Source organism: Drosophila guanche, unplaced genomic scaffold (assembly GCF_900245975.1).
Source record: "Drosophila guanche unplaced genomic scaffold, DGUA_6, whole genome shotgun sequence".
Lineage (NCBI taxonomy): Eukaryota > Metazoa > Arthropoda > Insecta > Diptera > Drosophilidae > Drosophila > Drosophila guanche.
The window spans coordinates 4,699,604-4,725,904 of NW_022995744.1; the positions used below are offsets into that span (position 1 = coordinate 4,699,604).

At 44.0% G+C, this 26,301-nt stretch overlaps 2 protein-coding genes across 2 annotated transcripts in view; one reads left to right on the forward strand and one right to left on the reverse strand.

Moving 5' to 3' along the window:
* The first annotated feature begins 2,535 nt into the window (after positions 1 to 2,535).
* Positions 2,536 to 26,301, forward strand: part of LOC117579072 (carboxypeptidase N subunit 2) — a 47,474-nt gene continuing 23,708 nt past the window's right edge. Inside the window, exons 1-3 of the mRNA XM_034264776.1 lie at positions 2,536 to 3,012; positions 11,775 to 11,802; positions 23,564 to 23,620. The gene's annotated coding sequence lies outside the window, so the exon portion shown is untranslated. The remainder of the gene's footprint in view (positions 3,013 to 11,774; positions 11,803 to 23,563; positions 23,621 to 26,301) is intronic.
* Positions 19,526 to 21,168, reverse strand: LOC117579073. Its single transcript, XM_034264777.1, has one exon. It carries the CDS (start codon positions 21,109 to 21,111, stop codon positions 19,741 to 19,743), a length of 1,371 nt encoding a protein of 456 aa, XP_034120668.1. The 5' UTR covers positions 21,112 to 21,168; the 3' UTR covers positions 19,526 to 19,740.

Below are 26,301 nucleotides of genomic sequence, written 5' to 3' on the forward strand. Positions count from 1 at the left end.
GGCAGTTTTGGGTGTCGCTTTGGGTTAAGTCCACATTACACATTAATCAGACTCTGTCGAATTACACATGTCCAATGCTCAGAAAGAAAAATTTTAGCGAGTATTTTAGTGTTTAAAGTTAGATAAGAAGAAAATGCATTAAAATTTAAATTATGGATAAAATAAATATATACTTTTTGGTTGAATTTCATATTTTCATACTGTGATTCAATTTATTTCCTTTAAAATTTAGTATAATTTTCATTTTAAGTGTTTTAAAATTATTTAATTTATGATAGAATTGGATTTAACTCCACTGTGTTTTTATTTAACCCCCGACTACTTGATTGGTATATGGAACCACTTGTTTTTACTATGTTATCCATTTTAATAATATTCTTGTAATATCAGTAATATCTAAGAGACACTCAGTACAATTTCTATGGGGGTTTTGAAGCCTTCTGAGCTGTTCCAGTGCCACTCAAACTGCAATTAAGGCCAAAGCCTTTCTAATAACTCCTGCAAAACCTGAAAACAATGGCCTGCTTAATTCTTGAGCCGTGAGGCATATACTTTTTTGTGCCCGAACATGGATAATAAATATGTCCCCGACACTTGAGGCAGCGTTTATGCTGCAGCACATACCCTGAGGCACACACACGGGGTGCAAGCAGCATCCCCCCAGTGGCAACTCCTGTTCCTGTTTCTGTTCCTGCACTCGAAACGTGTACGATTCCTGCCCTGCACTCTCAATTATGTCTTAATTCGTATCTAATGGATATTTTCTGTGAGAATTTCCATGATTAATCGCAGCCCTGAGGGTAGGAAGTCGACCATTTTGGGGGTGGCTTTCCACCAGGCCCCACACCCGCATCTGCAGACTGCAGTTGTTCACACATGTTCACAAAAAAAGAGTGTGTGCTTTGAGTGGGGGTTTCTGGGGGGGGACACTCATGGAACAATGGTGGAACCAGGCACCACCCGAGCAATAACTCAACTCCACCAAAAGGTTTTCAAGTCTCCTTCTGCTTTGTAAAATACTCTTGCCGAAGCGATTCTGATTTATGTTGGATGTTTGCTGCTTTTGCATGCTCCGCTTTTCGTCCTCCCTTTTTTTTTAATTCAAAACTCTATAGAAATCAGACTTGGAATATTTATAACCTTCCTAAGAAGCTTTTACAGTCCTCTCCAACTGTACCAAATTCCTAATATGATGCCATTGACGATGGTTTTCCAAGGGTATGCAAACCTTCGGCTTTCCAGCCCGCTTTCTTTTGCTTCCTTTTCTTCTAAAATTTTGCAATGGGTAAGCGGGTGGATGGTTTTGGTTAGGCTGAAATTTGCAATTGTTTGGGTGTGGCAGGTTCGCTTATGGGCGGCATATGCGTAGACGTGTTGCAACTTCCGGAGACGTCGATGGCGGAGGCAGCGACAGCGACTGCGACTGCTACTGCGAATCGACTGCCGACTGCCGACGACATGGCACAAAAAGTGATTACGCGGCATTTGTGGCAGCAACCGGCAAACCGGCGACGCTTTTTGCAAACAACATTTCCAAGAATGCAGTCCGCAGTTGGAATACCCTCCCTCCCCACTACACACAATCTTTCCCCTCTCCCAGAAAACCATCAGCCTCGACTACGACTCCGATGCATTTATTATGTTCACGTCACAGCAGCGCCATCTGGCCGCGTTAAGTGGAACTAGCTAAGCAATAGACAGAGAGAGAGAGCGGGAGAGCGCAGTTCTAGCTCGAATTTTTATCTGAGTGGAAAAAACACGTTTGCTCGCTCTCTGTCAGCTCGCTCTCTTGCTTTGTCTCTCTCTGGCACTCTCTCACGTTTTGTGCTTTTCCTCTCTGTTTATCTTTTCCTATTGCACTTTTGTGCATTTTCGGCGTTGCTTCTGGGACCGCTCCCCAAAATATACCGATTTACTTTTGTGCGTTTGCTTTTTTGTCTTTGTTTTACTTTGCTAACGATTCTGATAGGAAGTCTTGGAGCTGATACATGCAGTTTGGTTCTTATTGACAGCAAACCCAATTAAAATCGAGTAGTTATCGGAACAGCTAATAGGAAATATTATTATTTTTTTATATTTAACAAAACATCAAACAATTCTGTAAGTTTTCCGTCGCTTACAACACAATTTATGAGTGATTGTGGTTTCCATAGTGGCATAATAATTAGCACAAAGAAGGCATACATATATTGCAAAATTATGTACAAATCTTTACCGACTGATCTTTTAAGGAATCCCAACAATCAGCACACCTGTGTCCCAGTGCAGTGCCAATTCCCGGACAACTTAGTCGAGTTTCAAACCAATCCGTGCAATGCCTATCAGAGGAATCCGACTCAATAAGAGTCCAATTCGAGCAGCACTCAGCGCTGCTTTCGTAGCTTATTTATCTGACGCTCTCGCAGTCGCTCTCCCTCTTTCGATTGCGCTCTGTTTTAGCATGTTTGCTCTCTCTCCCCCCACTCACACAGCGAGAGCACGAGCACACAAACACAACAGCCGACAGCTGGCCGCTGCGTTCGTCGGATCCGTTATTATCCGCATTCGTGTTTGAAATTTTGCCGTGAGTGGTGTCGGAACGGAACAGTGTGTACCAAAAAACAGAAGACAGAGCAGTGCAGAGCATAGCCAAAAACCACAATTCGCGCGCGTGCAAATTCTGTGCCTCTCACCCTTCCAACTCCTAACCCGTTGGTGTAACATTGCTGTGGTGTGGCGAGAGAGGAACTTGTTTTCGGGGCGGGGCGCCACCACAGTCGTCCACAATAGTCAGCGGTCTGGTCCGGTCCGCGGTCTGCCGCGTGCGTGTGTGCAAAAAATTAATGAAATGTTTTCCCCCGCTTTATGAATGATTTGCACCCGCGAGCATTTCCCATAGAAAACATACCACAAAAATTATTATTGCTGTGTGTCGTCTATTTTTGTTTGATTACTGTGCGTGCCAGCAGGAGGTAGTACTAGTACTATAGCTCCCCCTCGATCCGGCCAGATATTGCCAATATTTTCAGAGACGTAAGTTTTGACTAGCTTTAAGATCCCTCACGTTTAAAGTCACGGGAAAACTCTTTGCTTTGCAGATCAATCAATGAGCTTTATGAGTTTTCGTTGTGAAATATTTGTGAAATCATTAATTATGTGTGCTCTGGGTCCGGGGTCCATTTGGGTTCCATTCCCGAGAACAGGTTTCGTTAGAGCGAAACACTCCTCGTAGCTTAAGAAGTTTTCGAGCGAGAAACGTTTGTGCTGTGCTGTGCCATTCCAAGAACTTGTCGTGTTTCGCCCCCCATCCACACTGCTCCCTCGATGGAGATGTGAATCTTTATGAATGAAAGAGGTGAGGCCTCGCGCCTGAGGCGGCTGTGCGGTCCGTCCTGCCCGTGTTGTAGGCTTTTCTCGTTGACACTTTTGAGGAATGTTTGGATGAGAAGCTGCCAACGGGAACGGGAATGGCCAAGACGTGAGCTGGCATCAGTCGGGGAGTCGGATTCGTGGCGGAGTTGTGAGGATAAGTTCCAAGAATGCGCATAGTAGATGGAAGTTTGGAATGAAATTTCAGTAGAAGCCCATAATAAGCAGAAATGTTTGTATATGTTAAAGGGTTATAAATATTACTATGGGGAAATCTGAGATTATATTTTTGCTTTAATTGTATAGAATTAAATTCAGAATTCCACTTTTTCCATTTATGTTTTACAGCAGTGTTCTTAGTGTGCAAAGGGATTTATTTCCATGGTGACTTATCACCCAATGACCATCTTCGTTTCCGTTTGTAACTTCTGTTCTTTATCGCGCTGTGACCTTCATTATCTCATCCGAAATCCTCGGAGTAACCTCGAAACTAAATCTTAAAATAAACCCTGGAGGGGGATATCTCTCTCTGCCACTCATTGCAGCAGTAACGGCTTAAAGCTTTTTCTGGTACTGCTGTTATCGTATTCCCCAGGTGCCTCTTCAGCACCCATCCCCCTTCCAACCAACGCCACCCACTAGGCAAGGCCACTTTTGAGAATTTTCCACCTGCATTAGCTAATCCAAGCCAGCAGACAGGCGGGGCAGAGAGGGCTGAGTGAAGGGTAGGGGGAGCTGAAACAGAAAACTTTTTAATTACCAACAGAAAAAAACATTTAAAATAGCAAAAGCTGTTAGGCAGGTGGGTGGGGGGAGGTTTCTCTCTCTCTCGGTCTTTGTCTTTTACATAAATTGAAAATATAGCAACTTTTTTATGCGCGACTTTATCTGTTTTGGATGTGTCTCTAACTGAACCTTTTCTCTCCCTCTCTCTCTCTCTCTCTCTGTCTTTGGGCTTTCCTTGGACCATGGGCAGGGGCTCTAAAAAGTATTTATGACTTTTCCAAATAACGAAAAACTCCAGAGAAGACTCGAGTCTGAAGAGGCAACAGCAGCTTTTAGCCATCTTATGGCCACACATTTTACAGCTTAAATATTTTTTAGCCATTAGATAAACAAACAACAACGAAGAGAGAGCCAAAACAGAGTTAGAAAGAGACACGAGGGGGAGGTGAGCCGCAGAAAGACACCAAAATATCTTTCAAGTACAATGTTAGGTAAATATAAACAAAAGTTTACTTCTACTCCACGCACTCTCTCTCTTCCTCTCTTCCTCTATCTATTTCCACCTTCTCACACCTCCTACTCCTTTTATTTTTTACGAGCATGCTTTGGTTGTGGATGCTGCACTTTGCTGCTGGTTTTTTGTTGCTCTTGTACCCTGGATTTGTAAATGAGGAAGGTATATGCGGTCTCTATTCATGACTTTTATCCATTAAATATGAGCAAAGGTAGAAAATTCCTGCGCTGCAAATTTGTTGTATGAGGTATGGTGCGAGGTATCCTCTAGTCGATATATGGACCATGTTATTGCTACTTTCAGCTACTTAGGGCTCTTAGAGGTAGCACCAGCATAAGATGTCTGAAGATGTAATATAAATTGCATTAGCTAAGTGCCAGGCGGCAATTAAAAACAAAAAATGCCCAAGAAGTTTTCTGTTGTTGCTGCTGTTGTTGATTATGTTGTTAATGATGTTGCGGCTGCCACTGCCACTGGGGGCAGCATCAACATCTACATCATCGGCGGCATCATTAGGAACATCATTGCCACCATTAGCAGCACCATTAGAACGTCAACTTAATCAAGGTTAAAAAGCATGTGGCGTGCCCCTGTCTCAGTTTTTCCACACATCACTCGCTCTCTCTTTGCTCTGTTTATTCCTGTATATATCTTCGATTCTGATTCTTTTGATGCTGTAATTATTGATGCCGCCTTGCCTGATAAACATAAACAAACAATCATTCGTATGACGAAATTTTGGAGATTTCTTTCGGTTTTATGCGATTAGAAAATGTTGTGCAAGGATTGGGCAAAATGTTGTAGGGGTTGTGTAATGGGTTTGGGGAAACTAAAATCGGAGCATGGAAAATTTAATTAAAATGAAATGGAGTGGAATTCCTAGTGTGTGGAAAATCTATGAGCAGAAAACAAACATAAATGGGAGAACCTTTGGACATCAGTCTAGTGGGGAAACTGAAACTGAAGTCGTGCGGGCACACTTGACCTATGTGGAAATACAGCCAAAAATGTGCAGATTAAATGGTATCTTCCCCAAACCTATCATCATCATCACAATCATCATATCTGCCAGCTCGCAGCATTAACTCTCAATTCAAAATGCTTGCTGCCTTGACATTTATGCGAAATACCTCTAATAGGAATACGTAGTGCCCAAATTACAATTCCAAAAGCAACCCCTCGATTACCACCATTAAGCTTGAATCGAATCATTTTATACAACAACAACAGCAACAACTATGCTACAATTTGCTGTGTGGCATAGAAACAAAGCCAAAGTCAAAGTAATTTCTATTTTAATAACCGGGCCTCGGCCAGGGCGCAAGTCCATTAAAAAATAAATATCTCTACATATTCTGCAATTAAATCAACAACAAACTGCAAATGAACAGAGTCAGAGGCGGGCAGAGGTCCATTATATAGGCATTATCTGCCTGCCTCGGCCATAACTATCTGCTCAATCATAAATTTAATTAGCATAATTTCCATTGGGGCGGATGTTCTTTTTCGATTTCTCGTTTTGAGAATTTCGCTCACGTTTCGGCAATTAAAAATCGCCAGAGAATTTCCAAGAGAGAGATTTGAAAGCTGTTGCGCGGCATATGTTTGCTCTGGGAACTGTTGAGGGAGTAGCAGATAAATCCCATTAAAGGATGGAGGAATTGAGAGATAGGTCTGTCCATTTAATTAGCCAAAAATCACCAAATGATTTCCCAGTCATTTTGACCCAGTTTCCATTTTATTTTCCTATCTGTCTGTCAATGTTTATGTGTGTTTTAGTTTAGCCCATTTGATGAGGCCCATAAAATGGAATTTTCATTTTCATTTTCATTTTCATTTCCATTTTCCATTTCCTATTGCTCTATAATCTTTTTTCTTCCACCATAAAGAGAGGTGGAATCATATGCGTCATTTGGCAAATGAGTTCTCTGTGTTCTCCGTGTTCTCGTGTTCTCCGGGTCTGCTGTGCTTATCTTTTGTTTACCTTAGAGCGATAAGGCGCCAGCGATAAGATATAGTTACTGTTCTATGACTCGATAGGGCAGCCACAAATGGACGGAAGGTGTGACTGGTTCTGTGACTGTGCTTTGGCTTCGATTTCTCTGTAGCCGACTGCTGCATTCTGGTGTTGTGCAAGCGGCTGCCATATGGAACTGGAGCTCTGAAGCTAATGAACTGTTTGCTTATTTATGGTCCGCCCTGAATGTTGGTCAATATTTGTGGTGAGCCACAAAGACACCCCCTAGAGGCCCTGGCTTACTGTTCTGCGGCGATCGGTAAAGGGGTGTGGGGCACATAATGTAGAAATAATTTATTGATTGGATAAGACTCGAGAAAAAATGAACTTTCGTTGTTGTGGGATTGACTCTTGAAATGAGTGAAGCTCATTTGGAAAAATGCCAAAGACTCTGCTTCTAAAATTGATAAATGAGCTCATTGTTTAGCAACTAATTTTTGACTGATTTTGCATGTTTCCCATCATTTTCACGGACAGCAAATGTAAACACTTTGGACAGTAATACATCCACGAACTGCCACGACACGACCGGCAATAAAAATTCATTAAAATAATGTTGGACCGTTTAATGGCTTCAAAAACTGGCAGCAAAACATAACATGATCCATATAATCGGCATCAAGGCTGGCGGACAGAGGCGTACAATTTATGTCAAAATATGCAAAAAATTAGTTACAAGAAAACACACACACAGATACACAGTCAGCAGATACACAGACACATGCTCGTGCAATAGATGAACGGATAGATAGACAGATAGATGATGTTGTGGGACGCCCACAAAATACGAACAAAAAACTCGGAACGAACATAAATAAAGGCTGACAACAACAAATTTATTTGAACTTATATTCCACATTTATTAAGAGCAAGGGAGAGAGAGCAAGAGGGAGAGGGAGAGGGAGAGAATATACATATTTTGTGGCGTGCTGTTTTAAATTTATGGGTTTATTGATACTTGCCCCAAAGTGGGGAGAGAGGGAGAGCCTTAAAATTTGTTTTATCAGCAAGTCTCAGAGACAAGAGGCCAGCAAGAGGAGCAGAGATACCCCAAACAAACCGCAATCTGTAAAAGTATTCTCTACGAAATGATTTAGCTTCCGTCGAGTGCCCCCAAGTCTGCCCTCTGTCTGAAAGTCTTTTTCTCTCTCTCTCTCTCTCTCTCTCTCTTTTCTTTGCCTCTAGTCGAGCAAAAATATGTCAAAACAAATTGTTGGAAATGGGGAAAATATATGTATTTGAGTACGTGATAATGAAAACGAATTTGCTGTCACTTTTTGTATGGCCACTGGGAAGTGAATAGAGCAAGAAAATTCCGGGAGCCCTTGGGGAATTCTTTGAGAAAACTAACTGAAGATCATTTGATGATTTCTTGGCAAATTGAAAATATTTCTAGTACTTCTGGGGTTATTTTTGCATACAATTTATAGTTAAAAAATATTTAAAATATATTTACGATTTATTTGTGACTACTTTTATTGATTTTTCCTTGGGAAAACTCTCCCTGCACCTTGTGACCCACCCAAACTCTGCCAAGTTCAACGAACGGACAGAACCTTCGCCTGGTGTCTGCAGCAATTTTGGCTAATTCTTTGGTTCACACCACACTGTTTAGTGGCCATTTGATTTTGCATATCAATTAACGAGATTGGTCGAAGGCGCGGGTCTCCGAGTATTTTTGGCCACTCGGTTAATCAGAGTTGATGGCTCCATGCCGATACAACGATTAATTGGACTCTTCGAGTGGCTCGTTTAAGTTTTGCGACCTTGGCAGTCAGTCTGTCTGGCCCGTCTAAAAGTTTCACACAAAAAGATCATTAGTTGGAGCATCAAATAAAACGCTTTGATTACCCATAATTATGGCCTGGGCTAAGAGGGGGAGCAAAGTGCTCGGGAAGAACGTCGCCTGTGATGCCTTCATTAGGGCGGTGTGCGGTGTGCGGTGTGCGGTGTTGGCACTGCTTATGCTAATGTCTGACAGTGTACCACACGGCGTATGCATAATCATATAATTAATTGCCATAAATGTTAATTGCGCATACGGCGTGTGGCCGCGTCTCTGGCCTAAAAGGGTTCCCATGCCAAGAATATGCTCCTTGCGCCTTCTTTGTCCTGGAAACTTTTTGCCAGTTAATTAGGCAAATATTCTGTTGTGTTGTGTTCTGTTTACCCAGTTAATTCTGGTTCCCTTTGACATGTTCCTAAGCTACGAGTAGTAACTTGTTTCGTGTTCAAGTTTTGGTCTTGGCCCAAAAGTTTTGGCCTCCCAGAGTGTAACAGGAACTTATTGGATTAGTCAGGTGTTTGAGGGAGTATTTTATGAGCTTATAAGTGTTCACACAAGCTTAATAAGTTCACGTGGAGAGGGGCCGCAGAAAATGTAAAAGAACTGAGAAGTTTTTGGGTTAATTTTTGGGAAATTAAAGAATATGGCAGGAGCCACTATGTGAATGCAATTTCATTGTAGTCTCAGTCTCGGTGCAGTTTTTGTTGCTTGTTGGCTTAACCTAAATAATATTGTCGATGCAAGCAAACAGAAAATCAACAAACAAACAACCAAAAGAACCAAACAAACAAATGAACAACAAATCAGCGAAGCACCAATATCAAAATTATTAGATAGAGATCCGATCCGATTCGGTCCCCTCGACTTTTTCTTTGGGGTGTCTGTGATTGAACCCTCTTTAAAGGGAGACAGATAAAAGTATTTGCTTTTCATTAGGCTTTCTGTAACGTTTATCTATTAAATGTTTACTGGACTTGGAGCTAATTAATGGGTTAGGGCGGACAGTAGTTCATTTGAATATTTAATTATTGTCTCCCTGAAGGGCGGAGCAAACACCTGCAAACAAAATTATTAATCAATTATGCAAAAAGTTCTCTTTGGAAGGAGTACGGAGAGCCTCGTCTAACGACTACTATTCAGATAGAAAACACTCGTATTTGTTAGGCATTTGAGTCACCTTGACTGGCCAGAAGCAGACAGCAGCTACAGCAGCTACAGCAGTAGAAGCAGAAGAATGAAGTCATTAACAGGCGCTTTTGAATGTCATTTTGCAAAACAAGTTTCGCTGTTTTCAACACGTAAATGTGAAGCGTAACCAAATGCTTTAAATAAGTAAATAAATACAGCTGAAAGTTGGAATGCAAATTTGTAGCTGCCACGGGAAGGCTGTGAGAGAATTCGAGTGATGTAATACACCGCAACCTGGGGCCTTTTCGGTTAGTCTAAACAATTAAAGCTGAACACAGGCAAGCGACAAAGGCTTTAAGTGGAGTCAGGCATAAATGTGCTAAAAGGTTACACGAGAAACCAGAAGAGACATTCTCTGAGACACACAAAGCGCGTTGCTTGAGACATTGCGCCATGTGAAATAAAATGCTGAAATTATTCATTTTGCAAATAAGCAGAATAAATATTTAATTAACAACTCAGCAGTCGAGTCAGGGGAGCGAGCAAGAAGAGCGTGAGATATGGAAGGTAGAATGTGTCTTGGGTCTAAGGTTTCCTTTGCTTTCCTTTGCTACACTCTCCTCCGCTCCCCCCTTGTAGCCAGCGTGAGGGTAATATAATATTTATTTATATGCCGCACAGTCGCAAAGTCACCTACAAGACGGGACAACAACGGCAAGGGCACGGACTGTACGACGCCCTAGAAATTGTCGCAAATTGTGTGTCTCACACTCTCTCTCTCGTTCTCTCTCTCGCTATCTCCCTCTGGCAGCATGTGTGAGTCAAAACAAAATGAAACTTTTGCCACTGCCTCATGGGGCAGCCCCTAAGGTGGAAGGTGTGAGACATAAGCAAAAGTGATGGGACAGGGCCACAAAAAGGCAAAGGGACTGACAAAAACATTCCTAATATTTAAGCTTGAAGAAACTTCTCCAAGATGGAGCACGTTTTGTTTGTCTACACACATTTCTGGCACCTTTTGTGCGTGCCTGTGTGTGTGTGTGTGTGTGTTTGGCATTCTTAAACATTGTCCCGCTTCAAGTCTGATTTCATTTGGCGCGTCTAACTAACCAAAGGCGAACCCTCCCCCCAGACCCAGACCCAGACCCAGAAACAGAAACAGAAAGGAATGTTTGAGGCACCTTTCCCTGCCTGGGCACCAGAACTAATTAAATTACTTTGGTCCGTAGTCGGCAGTAGGAAAACGGCTCTGTTTGGAACTTAATTGGTTTCCTACAGATTGGATCCTTAAAGCTGCGAACTCTGAACTAGTTCGATAACAGAGAAGGTTCCGCAGCGAAGCAATTATTAATGGTGAGTGGCAGAAAGAGTGTTGCAGCCTTGCTCAATGTTTCAAATGTGAATGTATTTTTTATGATTGCTCGTTAAAGGAGAGAAAATATTCTTATTGCCTTTTCGTTCCTGTTCTGTTTCTTCTTGGGCTTGAGGCTTAGCCATTAAAATGTCATCATGCTGGGAGATGGTGGGGTTGCATGCCACATGAACTGTGAGAGACGCGATAAGTCAAAACACGCAATTTAGGTGCCCCATGAGCCGCCCGCTTTTATCGACAGAGAGCCGCCGAGCGATTTCTTGACGTATTTATTATTTAACACCTAGAGAAAGCTAAGCGGGAAAATGGCTATAAAATGGTTGACCTTTTTTCCATTTGGCACACGCACAGGCACAGGCACAGCCCACGCAGAAAGTTGCTTTCCCAGCGTCTTGGGTGGTCTTGGGTCTTCTGCCTTTACGACTCTGGCGGTACTCCAGTTCTTTTAACGATGCCGCCACATAGGTTCAAATATTTAAAAAGTGTGCTTAATTATGCCCTGGCAAAAAGTAAAACAACAAAACAGCGCAGAAACGAACGCAATAAACTTTGAATTAATGCGCCAGAATTGCCTCAGAAAATTCCGAACGGGCACAGGGCACACGGCATTGGGCTATAAAGTAACTTCCACTGCCACTGCCCCACCGTCTGCAACACCTGTCTGGTGGGGCAATCAACAGAATCATCAACGGATTGGCGTACACTGAAACGTGCTTGAAAACTTCACTTGGGTGGGACTCTAAGGGAGTTCCTAGAAGATTCAGCGAGGAACCAATTGGAAATAGCTTAGATAATGTCTTGGATTTATTCAGGATACAAAATATATTTCAAGAACACTTGTCTAACGCTTCTTCTCTCCGTCTTTGCTTTAATCTCTTTACAGTTTGCAAATATCTGCTGCTTAGAGAAGGGTAAGTAAGAATATTCGGACCGAAACTTATGCCAATCCAATTGCCAGGCATCTAATGGGATCTCAGCTGTCCGCAAACGGTTGTTTTGCAACATGTTTGCAGCCCGATCTCAGAGGCAGAGAGAGAAGTGAGGACATGACAGCGCCTGAATGCCTGAGATCACCTCAAAAATGTACAACAAAATGTTGCAAGTGCAATAGCGGCGGCGGCAGCAGGAGGGGAGGCAGGGAGGTTGCCTCTCAGGTGATATATCTCACGACTCACGAAACTAGTTTACGCAACATGTGGCAGTTTTGCATGCCACAAGCAGAGGACGTGCCACACAGACGAAAAAAAATAAGAGAGAACCGAAACAAAAATTGACATTTTGACATGCGGCTTGTAGCCGGGCGGTACTTCAAGATTTGCCTCCGATAAACTACAAATGGTTGCACACACAACACACACATCTAGACAGACAGACTGTGGCAAGACTGTAACCGGTTCGGCGCTGCATTCAAAAGCAATCCGTAAAGTGTCTTTTAAATACAAATGTTATCTGTGCGCTCTCTGCCAAGAGCAAGACCCCGGCGAGACTCGAGGAAGCGGTTGAAATAAAACCGTACGTGCCACATTTGTTGTTGGTACAATTTTTAATGGATTGACGGCAGACAACGAATGCACATTAGAAATCCAATCCTTGGGTACTGGTCCCTGGGTCCAGCTCCAGTTGCATCTGCCAGTCCCGTTCCCATTCGCGCGGCTCTTGGTTTGGGTCTGGGTCTGGGTCTGGGTCTCCCAAGTCATGCACACACATGGGTCCAAGCCATGTCGGCTCGTTGCATGCCACGGAGGAAAAACTTACCAACTTCCTTCTGCCCGGCTACTGCAGTTTTCCGTTGTGGCTTTTGCATTTCAATAACTGGATAGGTCAGTGGAATGATGATGGCTGCTGCACCTCCCCTCCTGCTCCTGCATCTCGTTTGAGTCTTGTTTGGCACGTACCCGTACACCATAAAGTATCTGTCTCTGGGATATCGCTTACTGCCCAGACTCCACAGGAGCAGCCGTGTGTGGCTCTGTCTGCATATATTTCGAGTGTTTGAAGCTGCTACCCTCGGTCTCTCTCTCTCTCTCTATGAACAAACTTTGAATTGGGTTCCGGCCTCAGAATGGACTCCGAATCTATCGAAACCCCAACCCATATCGCAATGCGGAAGGTCAGCTCGTGTCCGTGATTTTATAGACCCTTCCGGCTAATAGAAACGACCTTCGTCAGAGATCGAATCAAGTGGCGACAAAATGTTTTATTGACAAATTGCAAGTCAAATATGTCAGGGAGCGCACAATCAGCGCCTCAAATCAAAGCGAATCCAAACTGTCATAAATATGTTTCGGAATGCATAACTAAACACTCGCAAAGGGCTGTCGCTCGATTCATTTTCAAATTCAAATTAGCAACGAATCAGAAATGTGTCATCGCCAATGAAGATGGAGTGGAGGAAGGAAGAGACTGGTAGGGTGGCTGCCATAAAAGCTAAACAAAAGCTTTATACAACCGACTACCAAACAGCAGAGACTCGGATCACAATCACAGACCATAAAATGTGTTGAACAAATATTTGCATACTGTCATAAAAACAAAGGAACAACAAAAAAAATAAAAAACATCAAGCTGCAGGAGCTGCAGCGGTCCAGGAGGAGCCATTAAAAACAGTCCAACGACTATCAAAAACTAACTTTCCACGACTATTCGATAACACATGGCCAGAGCTGTGGCAGCCATGAAAAGTTGTTGGATATTTGAGCTATTTATCCACAGGGTATACCCAATTCGTGGGCTTTATGGCTGCCCACAGCCTTTCCTACTTGTCTTTTTTTCTCGCTTTTCTTTTTTTGTGTCGCTGTGTCGTTTGGCTTGTAATTAAAACTTGTTGGCAGACTGTCAGGCAGCGAGTTAACAAGTCGGCGGCATCACAGATAAACAGATATATAGCGAAAGAGTGGAAGAGTGGAAGCGTGGAAAAGAAAGAGACGCAAAGAAAGAGACGTAGAGAGTGAGAGCAGCAGAGTGAGAGCTGTGAGTTGGCGAAAAAATATTATTTAATTGTCAGGCCAGGCGCTAATTAAAGTCCAAGCCTCCTCCGGCCGCTCGCTTCTCTCTGCCCATTTTGGCCATAAAGCCAAACACTTAACGAGCCAGCGAGGGTCGCTCTACGAGCATCTTCTGTTGGATATTTATGATTATCGACTGCTGTCCGCTGCCTTGCCGGCTGACATCATCATCAGCAGGCTAAAGCCACAGCTTCCAGCTTAGATATAGCCTCATCCCGAGCCTCAAGTTAGTCATAACACTTTGGCCAGCCCCAGCCTCAGCCCCTGCCCGGTACAGATGTCAGCTCAACTTATGGTAATGGTTGCAAATTATTTATTTATGCATGCTGGCAGAGGCAGCAGCCAACAGCCCCAAATCCGGTGGAAAATCCAACGCGTTTGTCGCCTGATTATGTGCTTATTTATAAGAGCCCCAGGTACATATAAGGATAAATGCCAGCCACTCTGCCTGCCCCTAATGAGATGCATGCATAGAACGGCATTCAGGGGCAGAGCTGGCTGCATATGAATATCAATGCCAGGGCATAGTCGGCAGCCAGATCATACACGTAATCCTGCCGGGCGTTGCAGTGGCTTCCATGAACAGGAGTTCATGGCAGACGTCTAGACGCTTTTTGCTTATTTTCGTGGTCATAACAGAAGCTTTTAAGCCAAAATGTTTGCCCATTTGCATAATAGAAAAAGAGTGTCGATAGTGTGCGACACTTTCTAATGATTTTTGAGAGCAGATGGAGAGATGTTTTAGTAAATTAATTAAGTTCGAAGAGAGGAATCTTCGATGTGTTGTAATTTATGCAGCTAAGAAACCCTCGAAATTGTGTGCATTAGCTGTAAGCTGTTGTCATTTCCATTTCCACTTGAAGGCACACTCTCAGCTCGGCAGAGGGCTATCAGCTGCAAAACGGCAAACCTTTTGGCTCAGTCCGACACTTGATGACAGCGCCCAAGTATCCCTTTGACCTGCCACACCCACACTGGGTGGGTGCGTCCTGCTTATTTACAACTTGACATTTCACTTGCGAGTCGCGGGGCACTTTAATGCGCTCCAATTGCATTTTATGACAGACCAAACTGACCTACTTAAGGCACTTTCCAACACTCAAGAACAGCCACACACACACAGACACTGCTGGCACTTTTCCTCCTTGGCTTGCCTTTCCCTTCCATTTCCATTTCCATTTCCATTTTCAATCGCATTATAAATTTAATGTGTTTGACCTTTTTTTTCCGCATTTCGACGTTCGACCGCAATTCCGATAGCGAAATTGGCAAACTGCTGAAGAATCTGAGGCAAGCGAAATCGACATAAAATTTAACTAAAATGTCCCATAAGTAGCTCTGACGCTTAGGGGGCGTGGCTTGGCCGATCCACAAGTGGAAGAAGAAATTTAAAACTTTCCCATGGCTTAAGATGCGCTTTAAATGACCAAAGCAAAGTCTCTTTCGCTTTCATCCTCCTGTGTGTCTGCTGTGGGTGCTGCCAGGGTTGTCGCATTTCACGCTGGATGCACAGCAGCAGCAGCAGCAGCAGCAGCTAGCCAGGGTTACGCCCCCATCCGACCGCCCGTCCACGCCTGCCATTGTCAATATCCTGGCAGCCATTTCCTGCTTTGTTTTGTGTGTGTCCTCGTCGCGCCTTTGCCTTTGTTATTGCTGCCAAGAAAGGTCGAACACTTTTTGTTGCCACTGTCCAGTCATGGGTGAACATTATTGTGACTAAAGAAAAGTCTCTCAAGTAAGTTTTTGCCTGAACCCCGAACCCCCCTCCACACCGCATTCGGCATTGAATAAAGCTTCCTCAACTGAAAGCAAAAAAACATTGAAAATTGTTTTCCTTGTTCGCCCCCTGCGCGCGCGTGTGTGTGTGTGTGTGGAAGGACCTGTGGAGGGATCTCGGTAACCCATCTATTGGGATTTATTTTCGCTAAATTTTCTTTGCCTGTCATCTTTATGTGCTGCTGCTTGGTGCACTTGAGCAACGCTTTTTTGTGCTTTCCAAATGTTGACTCAATGCCTGGGCCACTTTTTTTTTGTGCTGAGTGCGAGTATCCCGTGGCACCCTGTTCATCCTTTCTAAAGAGGATATCTATGCGTTGTATTGAAATAAAAAGTACCGGGCTGCGCTTGAATGATTTTTTGGTTCGTGCAAATATTTTATTGACTATTATTCTGGCTGCTCTTCAGCTCGGCTCTCTGTCCTTGTACCTTTTGTCTGTGAAGAGGAGGACGGTCCTTCAGGGTCTGTCTCAGTGCTTATATATATTTTCAAGGGTTTATTTTGGCTCTGTTTTTCCTCGATACACACTTATTTTTGTTGCGCAATTTTCCTTCGTTTTGCCCAGATCAATATAGAGAGAGAAATAACCCAGACTGGAGTTTATTTTCATAGACAGGAATGGGAACAGCAGGAGAAGGAAACTGCCGAATTATGATGAAATTTATGGACAAAAATTGCAATCATTTTTATGGCATAATTTTTTGTTAACTTAAATACAAATTTGTGGTGGCTTTCCGCCTTTTATTTTGCCATAAAGTATCCGAAATTGCCACTAATTCGAGGCGTTTCGAAATGCTTTCGCATAGAAATAGAAAATCCCATTGGATCGGGCGCAATTATAGCATTTAGCACGCATTTCGGCTTGGCTCTCTCATTTATCATCGTGACTGGCAGGCCGTCTGTCTGTCTGTAGTTCATCTGTATCCCCCCATAAAAAATATCTGCTATATTTCCAATATTTGGTTCTTAATTGACTTTGTCCGAGGGCAGCCTCAAACGGCGCGAAACTAATGAAAAAATCATCATCAAAGAACAGCAGAAAGAAATGGAAAAATAAGGCAATGCCTGGGATGGGGAGGAGAGTGGAGGCTGTCTGCAAAACAGGGCATTTTCAAGCCATTGCTACTAATTTTATGATGCTTTCCTTTTGGCACTTTTCCTTTCGCTTCTTCGTTTCCTTCGGTTCCGTTTGCTTCCGTTTCCTTCCTTTGCTCAAACGATTATTGCCCCGCCATAAAAGGAAAATGAAAATGATACAGAAACAGTAACAGAAATGGACGCAGCTGAAATGAAACCATCCTTGAAATCTATTGTCTGTCTGCACCGTCCCGACAATTGCGGAATAAACAAACGACAAACAAAAAAACAGCTAAAAATACCCAAATGCTCCGGCTGGAACCAATGGAGGAAATTCCTAAAAGCGGGCGACCCTTAACATAATTGAAAAACATCAAGAAACCCCATGAAAATCAAAGTATATTTGCTACAAAAAAAACAAGACACATACAATGCACCGCGGAAAAAACATTTGCATTTTAGTTGATTTAAAAACATTAAATTTGTAAAAAAAAAAAAAAAAGATTTGACATGTTGCAAAATATAAAAACTAAAGGAAATATTTTCATTTATTTTATCCAAGTGTAGTTTTACCATATTAGATTAATAATAAATATTTGAAATAATTTATTTTGTTTTAACCAACAAACTTTTATCATTACTAGCATTTGAACCACTGACGTTTGTTCGGTTCGGTTGTGGCAGTCAGATGAGAGTTTAACGCTCAGCACCATGGCTGGTGCCAAAACATAAAAATGAATTTTATTTTCTTTGTTTGAACTGCATTGGAATACGGGAAATCAATGAAAGTATCGAAGTATTTGAGTACTTTGTACTATGGCATCTTCAATTTTTATAATCAGAGTAACAGAGTTCACATAACAATTTCAATGGCTATTTGTTTTGATGTTGTTTTTGGTTTAATGATGGTCTCTGGCTCCCCCATTTCGTTGTCTCCCTCTTGGACATTGCAAATGAAATGAAAACATGCAAAACAATTAAAAACAAACAACAAAATGACCAAAACAGCAATAACTGCAATACCAACGCAGGAGCCAAAGGCAGCGCAAAGCGGGAGAGTTGGAGGGAGAATGGTGGGTGGAAAGGATTAAAATAACAAGACCATGTCGAACACCTAGCCAAAGGTATACCCTGTCAAAGCAGCCCCATCAACACTGAACAATACCTTTAACAAAAACAATAACAACAACAGACACACACAAGCAAGAAGGAAAGTGGAAGAACAGCCAGACAGAAGCAGCTAATACCCTTACAGAATCAGAGATCACACAACAGCTAAAGCCACTTATCATATTTATTTGGATATTTAACAATTAATGTTTCAATTTATCTACCCAGTTCTCGTGGTGTTTCACTGTTTCTCGGCATAGTTCTTTCTGTTGAGGTTAAGGTTACAATTTCTCGGAGACACATATATGGCTGCTTTACTCTCTCCATTATTGAGAACCATGTTAGCTGTCTGAAAGAGTATACGAGCAGCAACAACTCCAGTGCACTGCATTGCAATGCTAAAATAAATAAATATTCATGTTGAAAATGTACTTGTAAACATGCAAATTGTAAAGCAGCCACCAATAATGGTTTAGTGGGGGTTGTGGCACCATGGAAACTGGACGGGCATGGGTACCGGGTACGGCAGGGCGTTGATTCTTTTGTTTTGGCAGTTTCAAGTGCAGGTCAAAGTCGGGGGCAGGAGAACCCTCAAATGTGGCAATAATAAGAGGGCGAGAAAAAGAGAGAAGGAAGGAGAACGAAAGTGATAATTATCGATCAAATTAGCAATGGATTTGTGAAACTTTAATATATTTTAAGGGATTTAAGGAACAACTTTTGTACTCTGCGCTGCTAATTAGTATAATCCGCTGGCTAATTAGGAGGCTAAATTAACGATTTTAAAAGGCCATAAAAACATTCTCTGCTTAAGCTAAGCTTATTACAAATTCAATCCATTTGGTGTAAAGGGAATTTAAAAATATGTTTCGTTGTAGTAAATATTTATTTATTAATCTTCAGACCTTCATGGCCATTGAAGCCCTGGGGCGTATACAGCGCCAAAACTCGCTCAAACTGAAAATGAAACTGGCCCAGACCCACAGGCAGAGGATGAGGCAAGGGCAAGGGAGTGGCAAGACCGTGTACTGTCGCACAGCAAGTGGATTCTACGTGGGGCTATATACGTATATATTTAAACAGGGACACGTACGCAATTAATTGCAGAATTATTACAAATTTCATTACATGCTAAAATATGCAAATTGTGGACCATACCCTGCTCCCTTGTAGCCTGTCCCTGCAATTAAATGCATTTGCATACAAAATAAATAAATAATGCAGATGCAACAGCGGCAACATTTTGCCGCATTAACTTTGTCGCCGATGTGCGAAAAATGAAAGAGGGAATTTTCTTTTAATTATCATTTTAATGTGTTTATGAAACATTTGGAATTGTACGCGAAAATTGCTCCCTAAATTGCAGCGGGGCAGCTATCGAGGGACAGCGTGTGTGTGTGGCGGGGGTGAGAGGGATTCACATAGAATGAAATTACAGGGTGTGCAGTGGTGGAGGGGGGGGGGGGGCAGATGCATTAACTGAAATGCCATAAAATTGCAACAAAATGTTCACAGGCAGCTGTCGCCGAGCCGAGGGGTGTTCGAGTGGTTCGCCATTCCACGGGGTTGGAACTCGCCCCCCGCTCTCTATCTCTTGCTCGGCAAATTGTTTGCTGCCTGTCTACATAAATATTGCATGTCCACAAAATATTTGGGTTAAAAACATTTGCACAGAGAGAGCCAAAAGAGAGAAAAATGTATTTATTTTATTTGCATGATTGCACAGGGCGATGTGGATGTGGATGTAAATGCGGAGTCGAGTGAAGTGGCGGGCTGGACGGAAGGCTAGACGGCAGCTCGAGTGACGGGCCGAGTGGCGTGTGGCATGAACAAGTTTTGAGTACACGTTGAGGAGTGTGTACCTCCTCCTCCTCCTCCTCCTATGATTCCTTCTCGCTTCCCTTGTCAGTCTCTGAGGATTTAAAACATAGCCACCCATGTTTTCGGGGTTTCGTGGGCTTCTCCTTCTGTTCGGGCTTCTCCGTCTGTTCGGGGTTCTTTGTCGAACTCTTTTCATTCTTCACACGCACTCGTGGCTCGGGCTGCTCTTGCGGCTCAAGATCAATCTCCTCACCGGGTGGAATTTCATCGGGCAGCGAATCCTTGGTAGTCAGATGTTCGGGTCGTCGCGGCAGCCTCGGATCACGTGAGCGCTGATGGGGGCTCGTGCCACAATCCGGTGGACCTCGACCGCTGGCACAGCAGGCCAGTCGGACAGTGTCGTCCTCGTCCAGGCGGCCAAACTCGCAGTAAAGTTCGTCCACCTTCCGCTGAAGAGTGGTGTGCAGGTTGTTCTGCTTGCAGAGCATCGACTCCAGCTCCTTGATGCGCTGCTTCTGTGTCTTGATGACCTTGCCCAGCACGCGGCGCACCTGCTGCTCGCATTCGCAGCCGCAGGGCGGCTGCTCGTAGTGCTCCTGGGTGTCGGGGCAGCAGGGCGGGTTGCAGCAGTCCTCGTCCGTCTCCTGGAGGCCCACCGTCGGCTGCTTGGTGCACTGCTCGCACTTGCATGGACACGCGTCGGTGGGGTGGGCGCCACGGCCGAGGACCAGCACGTCCGTGCAGCCAGGCATGCAAACGGCGCAGTCCCCATTTCGCTTCCTTCCTTTGACGTCCGTAGAGCTTCGCTGCCGAATCTTCTCGATCTTTTCATCCTCCTGCACGGGCGTGCGCAGGACGGTGACCTCCGTCTCGTCGATGTCCGGGAAGCTGGCGCCAATGTCCTCGAACAGGGACTCCTGCACAAAGATCTCCGTGTCCGAGTCATCGGGATTGTAGAGCTTCGGGGCGGATCGCCTCGGGGCGGGCCCCGCAACGCCTCCGTCGTTCTCCCCCGGCTCCTCCTTGATCTCAACGCAGGACTGCCCCTTGCCACAGTACGACGGCAGCGAGGCTCCGTTGATCAGCAGCACGTTAACCGCTGGACACTGCGGCGGATCCTGATCCGGGCACTCGCAGCCATCGGTGTCCGCCTCCCTCTTCTTTCGGCGTCGCACATCCTCTGCCCTTTCCGACACGCGCTGCTTTCTGCTGATCCTCTTGGAGCGCCGCACAAAGTCCGGGATGTGCTCGACGCAGACGCAGCAGTGATGCTGGATGCTCTCCACGCACACATCCTGGGCCCCCATGCTCTGCTGCCAAATGCGCGCCTCCTGCTGCGTCTTCGGGTAGGTGTACTTCTCGTTGCCCTTCGCATCCACCTCATGCAGGGGCTCCATGCCACAAATCACACAACGACGAGCCATGGGCATACACAATTTTCAATCAATTCAAAGGGTTCAACTATAAAAGAGAATTTTGAAAAAGAATTTTATGGAAATATTTTGACATCTTCGGAAAGGAAAGGCAAAGGCAAAGGCAAAGGCATGATATTCTGATTTGTTGTTAAAGAGCTCTGGATCCAGCTCTAGCTGCAGCGGCAGCGGCAACGGCAGCGAGTGTGGCAATCTCGTGTAATTGTTGCTCTCTTTTTTGTGGTATGCACGCTTTGAATGCCTTTGGAGGCACCACTAGTCGTAGTATAACGACGCACCTTGCGGTTTTTGCGGCAAGTGAATTGGGCTGTGAAAGCCAAACGCAGTCGTTGCATGTGGCGTGGACTGGCGTGGAATGGAGCGAACGAGTGAACGGAGCAGAGTAGAGCGGAGCGGAGTGGATTTTTCTGATGACTGTTATGAGGTGGGAATGATTTCGAAATCGCTGTGGGACTGCACTGCATCTCTGGGGAGGCGGGGCTTTGACGACTGCGCTCCGCAATTCCTTTGGTATGCCGCATAAAGTGGAACAGAGGAGATTGTTATGTCGAAAGCAAAAACTGCAGCAAAAGCAATTGATTGTGGTTGAATGCATAAAAAAGAAAATCAAACCAAAGAAACTGGAAAACTGTGAAAAATTGGTCCAAGAATTTAAAGCAAAAAAAAAGAGAGAAAAAGAAAAATCCGAAAAAGTGTAAATGGATAGTTATCCCAAGTGGGCTTTGAACCTCGGAATAATTCTTGCAATTACGAGATTTCTGAAGAGAGATCACAGTTATCGTTAGTTATCTTTCACACGTCAAATGATCACGCTTGTCAGTCGGGAGAGTGAGGTTCAATTCCTCGTCGGGGTGGAGTTGCAACAGAATGTTCCAGTTGGCTTCTTTTTTTGCAATTTTTATTATGGAATCGAAATTCAATAAACCTCAACGCAGAAATTCATAAATTTCCTGAGCTATTGCGATATTCCAAAGCCTCGAGGCTGCCGCTGGAAAGTCACGCCCACACCCAGAAATACCCACAATAGACACGAGAAATAAAATAACAAGTGCGTTTCGATTCGGTCAAGCCTAAAAATCTGCGCCAACCGCAAAACAATAGATGGAATAGTTTTTANTATTTTGTGGTGGGGAAGGGGGGGGGGGGGGGGGGGGGGGCGACAATCTACGACCAGTGGACCACAAAAATCACGTTATTTCAATCAGAAATGGGTCTCTATCTATGAATCTCTGTGTGTGGTGTGTGTGTGTGTGTGTGCGTTTATCTGTATCTGGCCTGGTTTGGCATTCTTCAAATGCCTTTTTGTGGGTTAACGCCCACAGGCGCACGAAAAATTTGAATAATCTGCTGCCGTAATATCGCCAATTTATCACTGGGCGTTAGTCCCATTCCAGTTCCGATTCCAGTATCCAGTTGCTGTCCCAAGCAAGCAGCCAACACAACACTCTGACTGGACACATAAAACGAAAGCAAATGTGGGAAGTTCACATTTCACTTTCATTTTGGGGAAGACAAGAGACCGCTCGCTCGGCCGCCTCTGCTCCATTGAGTTTTCCCAATTTATCAATGGCAACACGGAGGCGCGCTCTTAATGAAGAATTATGTTCATAATTTTCAAATTTATTGTCGCACATCTTCCCGGTTGTTCCCGGCTTGCTCATGCTCCCACTGAAGATCAACATGATGATGATGATGGTGATGGTGATGGTGATGATGATCAGCACTGATGATGGGGGCTGTCCAACACTTAAGTGTGTCAAAATGTTGTTGCCGCCACGCCATGTGGCACAGCTATGCTGGCTATGCGGCTGCCTCTCCATGCTCCTCTGCCTTTGGTGGAGAACCATCATCGTGTCAGTTACAGAGACACTTTTCAAATATTTATGATGCGTCTAGTCGAACACACAATCCAATCCACACACACTACACACAACACACAACACACTCCACTCCACACTCAATCTGCTGCTCGCTGCCATAACTCCATGTTCGGTTCACAGTTCAAAAAGTCATTTCAAGTTTCTTGTTACCGATTCAAGTGAAAGTTTCCCCCAGTTTTCAGTTTTCCCTTTCTCTCCAGCTCCAGCTCTAGCTATTAATTTTCACTTAGTCACAGCGTTCTAGTGGGGAAAAGTATTCAATTTCCACTTTGTCTTTGCAATCCTTTAAATCGAAACAGATGCCAAAACATTTTCATTCTACAACATTCGGCAACAGTTTTCAAGTGGATTTAATTTGTGATGGATTTTATGTTGGATTTTCTTTCATTATATTTTGTCGAATTATTTTTAGACTTTTCTCCTCTCTCTCTCACTAATTTAGTGTTCGTTCAAGCTGAATGCGCTTTTCGGGCTGTCTTCTCGCGTGGTATATAGACTTAAGTGCTCATGAGAGAGTGGAAAATTTATGTGACAGCTTATTAAATTTATATGTTTGCTCTTTATTACAGATTATTCAGAGAGAGAACGAGAGCCAGAGAGTGATTGGAAACGCATGTGTTCTTCGGGTAAGTGGTTCCCTCTGGAATGGGCCTCGAGTCAATAAGTTGGATTAAAGAGCTTTTAAACGGCAGTTTAGGTTAAGCCGGATTGATCTGGAACACATGTATTTGAGTGCAGGGAACATCTCTTATAAAAGTGGGAAAATGTATCCCAAATGGGAAGGGAGTTTATCCAGTCATTAGAAGATCTTTAGAGCTCTCACTGCCCCAGTAAACCACTCCTCTTAATCTGTATTTTCTTGGCCCAAAACCCCATTCGATGCAGAGTTAACCCAGTCACACCTTCGGCTAAATGGTTAGCTCCGGCATCCACTGGAGGCTCCTCCACTCATCCCCACGCGATGCAAAACTCTTTATGCAGACGCAAAACTGCACGAAAGTTGATGTGAAAATTCACACTATGCGCCGCTCACACATGGAAAGCCAGCCAGACGGAGTTCGTACGCCTGCCCCCGAGGCTGTGCCCAGAAAAAAATGGTACTCGGTTGTGGCACTTCATTAAATAGACGCCATGGCGGCGCGTTTCCCCCAACAAAGTGAGGAAAAAAACCGAGCAAAAAAAGAAGAAAAATCCGTTGACTGCGCCACACCCCCCACATTACGAGCAGCTCCAAAAGTTGCTTATTTTTCACACATGCGCGTCAACAGAGGGACACACAAAAAAAAAGAAGAAAACAAATTACGAGAGGCAGAAATTTAAGCAACAAATTTGGTTTCTTTTCTTTTTTTTTTACTGCCTCTGCCCCCCTTTACACATTGTTTATGATGACAATTTTGCTGTTGTTGTCGACATGTGGCCGTAAAGTTGTCGGTAAATAACAAACAGGCCTCGGAGTCTGTCCTTTACACCCCGTAAAACTCCCTCCCTGCCACCGCTGGCAACCACAAAATTTGCGCTAAAATTCTAGGTGAAACTTGAATCTCTACTCGGAAATTGTTTATAATTATTTGCATATTTATCTGCGATCATAATTTAAACCCATAATTGACTGAGTAAAAATCATTATAGAAGCGGAACGACCTTCAAGCCTCCTCCACTTGAAGCTGGAAATACTCTACTCGTAATTTCATAATTTTCTATGCTGATTACTTCCACGCAAAAAGCTGACAGCGCAATTTGTTTGTGCTTTTTCGAAATATTCCTATTCCCAACATGTAATTGTCGTTTTGTCAGGCAAACAATGGACTCTGACAAAATACACAGCAAATAAAACGAAATACAGAGAAAAATCAACAAATCCAAGAGCTAGAGCCAGGCCCCACCCATAAGCTGTCTATTGTATTGTTTTGGCTTCAGCGTCGCATAAATAACCACAAAATTAGCAGGCAAATAAGTCAGGTCGAATGTAAACTCGTTTTTGGCAGTGGAAACACCTGCAAACAGCTGCAGAACCCGAGCCGATTCTTGGCGTATTCCATGTGCTAAATCACCTGCACAAACCACGCTCCAGCTCTGGGCCCGGTGGGGCCAAAAGTTTATCCAACTAATTTAAATTTATAGACTAGAGATCTACGCTAAGATGTGGCTCGGGGTCTCGAGCCTGCTGATTTATGCCCCGAGATTGTCACCAGAGATATGGAAAATGATATACAGAGCGCAGATACCCTGCTAACCAATGAGAATTCTATGTAAATTGGATCCGCCACAGATACCAGTCATGTGGAATGCCCTTAGCACAGGTGCTGATCACAGCGAGTGGCACTTGTTGAAGGGTTTTGTGTGTGTCTGACTGAAGGTCGATGACAAAAGCCGCTTACATTGGGGATTATTTTGTAGGATTGTTCTGCTCAGCTCTTTCGAATCAATCGGCATACGCAAACAACGCCACAGCCATAGCCAGAGCAGGGGGGTACGAGGCACGTCTAAATCTCACATCAAAAATAAGTTCATCTTCATAAAAAGCGAGCGGGGAAAGGAGTAAAACAAAAACAAAGAGATAGACTCGTAAAAACCGGCAGCGAGTGCCCCTCAAAGACCCAGCAATCCAACCATCCATCCATCCATCCATCCAGCTGCGAGAGATAGTTTACTGGCGGTAATCATTTCCCCACGCCACCCTCTTGGAGCCGTCATAAACACTTGAAAAACTGTTTGGAAATTTCTGATGTACCACTTACAAGTGGAGCTCAGGAGCTCCACGGGCATGGGGCTCTTTGGGCCTTTGCCTGGGCCATCCTTCAATTCCTCCAAATTATATATTTAATGTGTGTGTCTGAGATTTCGATAGAGGCGTGAACCTGTTGAAATTCGTATCCAGCAGATACCTCTGGTACTTTCAAAAGTATCTTGTGGCTCCCCACCTCAGGCAGTGTCTGTGCCTCTGTCTGAGCTTTGATTGAAGATGAACTTCAATGGAATACCCAAAAGGAATGGCCGAGAGAAGCGCAGACAGACCCCAAACGAGAACAACAGCACAGAATCATCATTTGTTAGAACCTGTCGATTTAGATTCAGTTGGCAGCCCATCGACCCTAATAGCATTTGAAAGTTATCGCGTCTACGAGTATGACGAGCATCTATGAGAGGTTTTCTGTTGCTGTCTTGGCTTTCTTTCGGCAAAGTTGGCTAATTGCCATATTAACCTTTGGGCCCCCTACAGGCACAGGCACAGCAACAGCAACAGCAACTGCGATGATGATGATGATAATAATAATAAACTAAAGTCCGACTGTGTCGGGGCACGCTT

Bases quoted from the DNA above. Each gene is read 5' to 3' on its own strand.
- LOC117579073 (XM_034264777.1), bottom strand. From the start codon at position 21,111: ATGCCCATGGCTCGTCGTTGTGTGATTTGTGGCATGGAGCCCCTGCAT.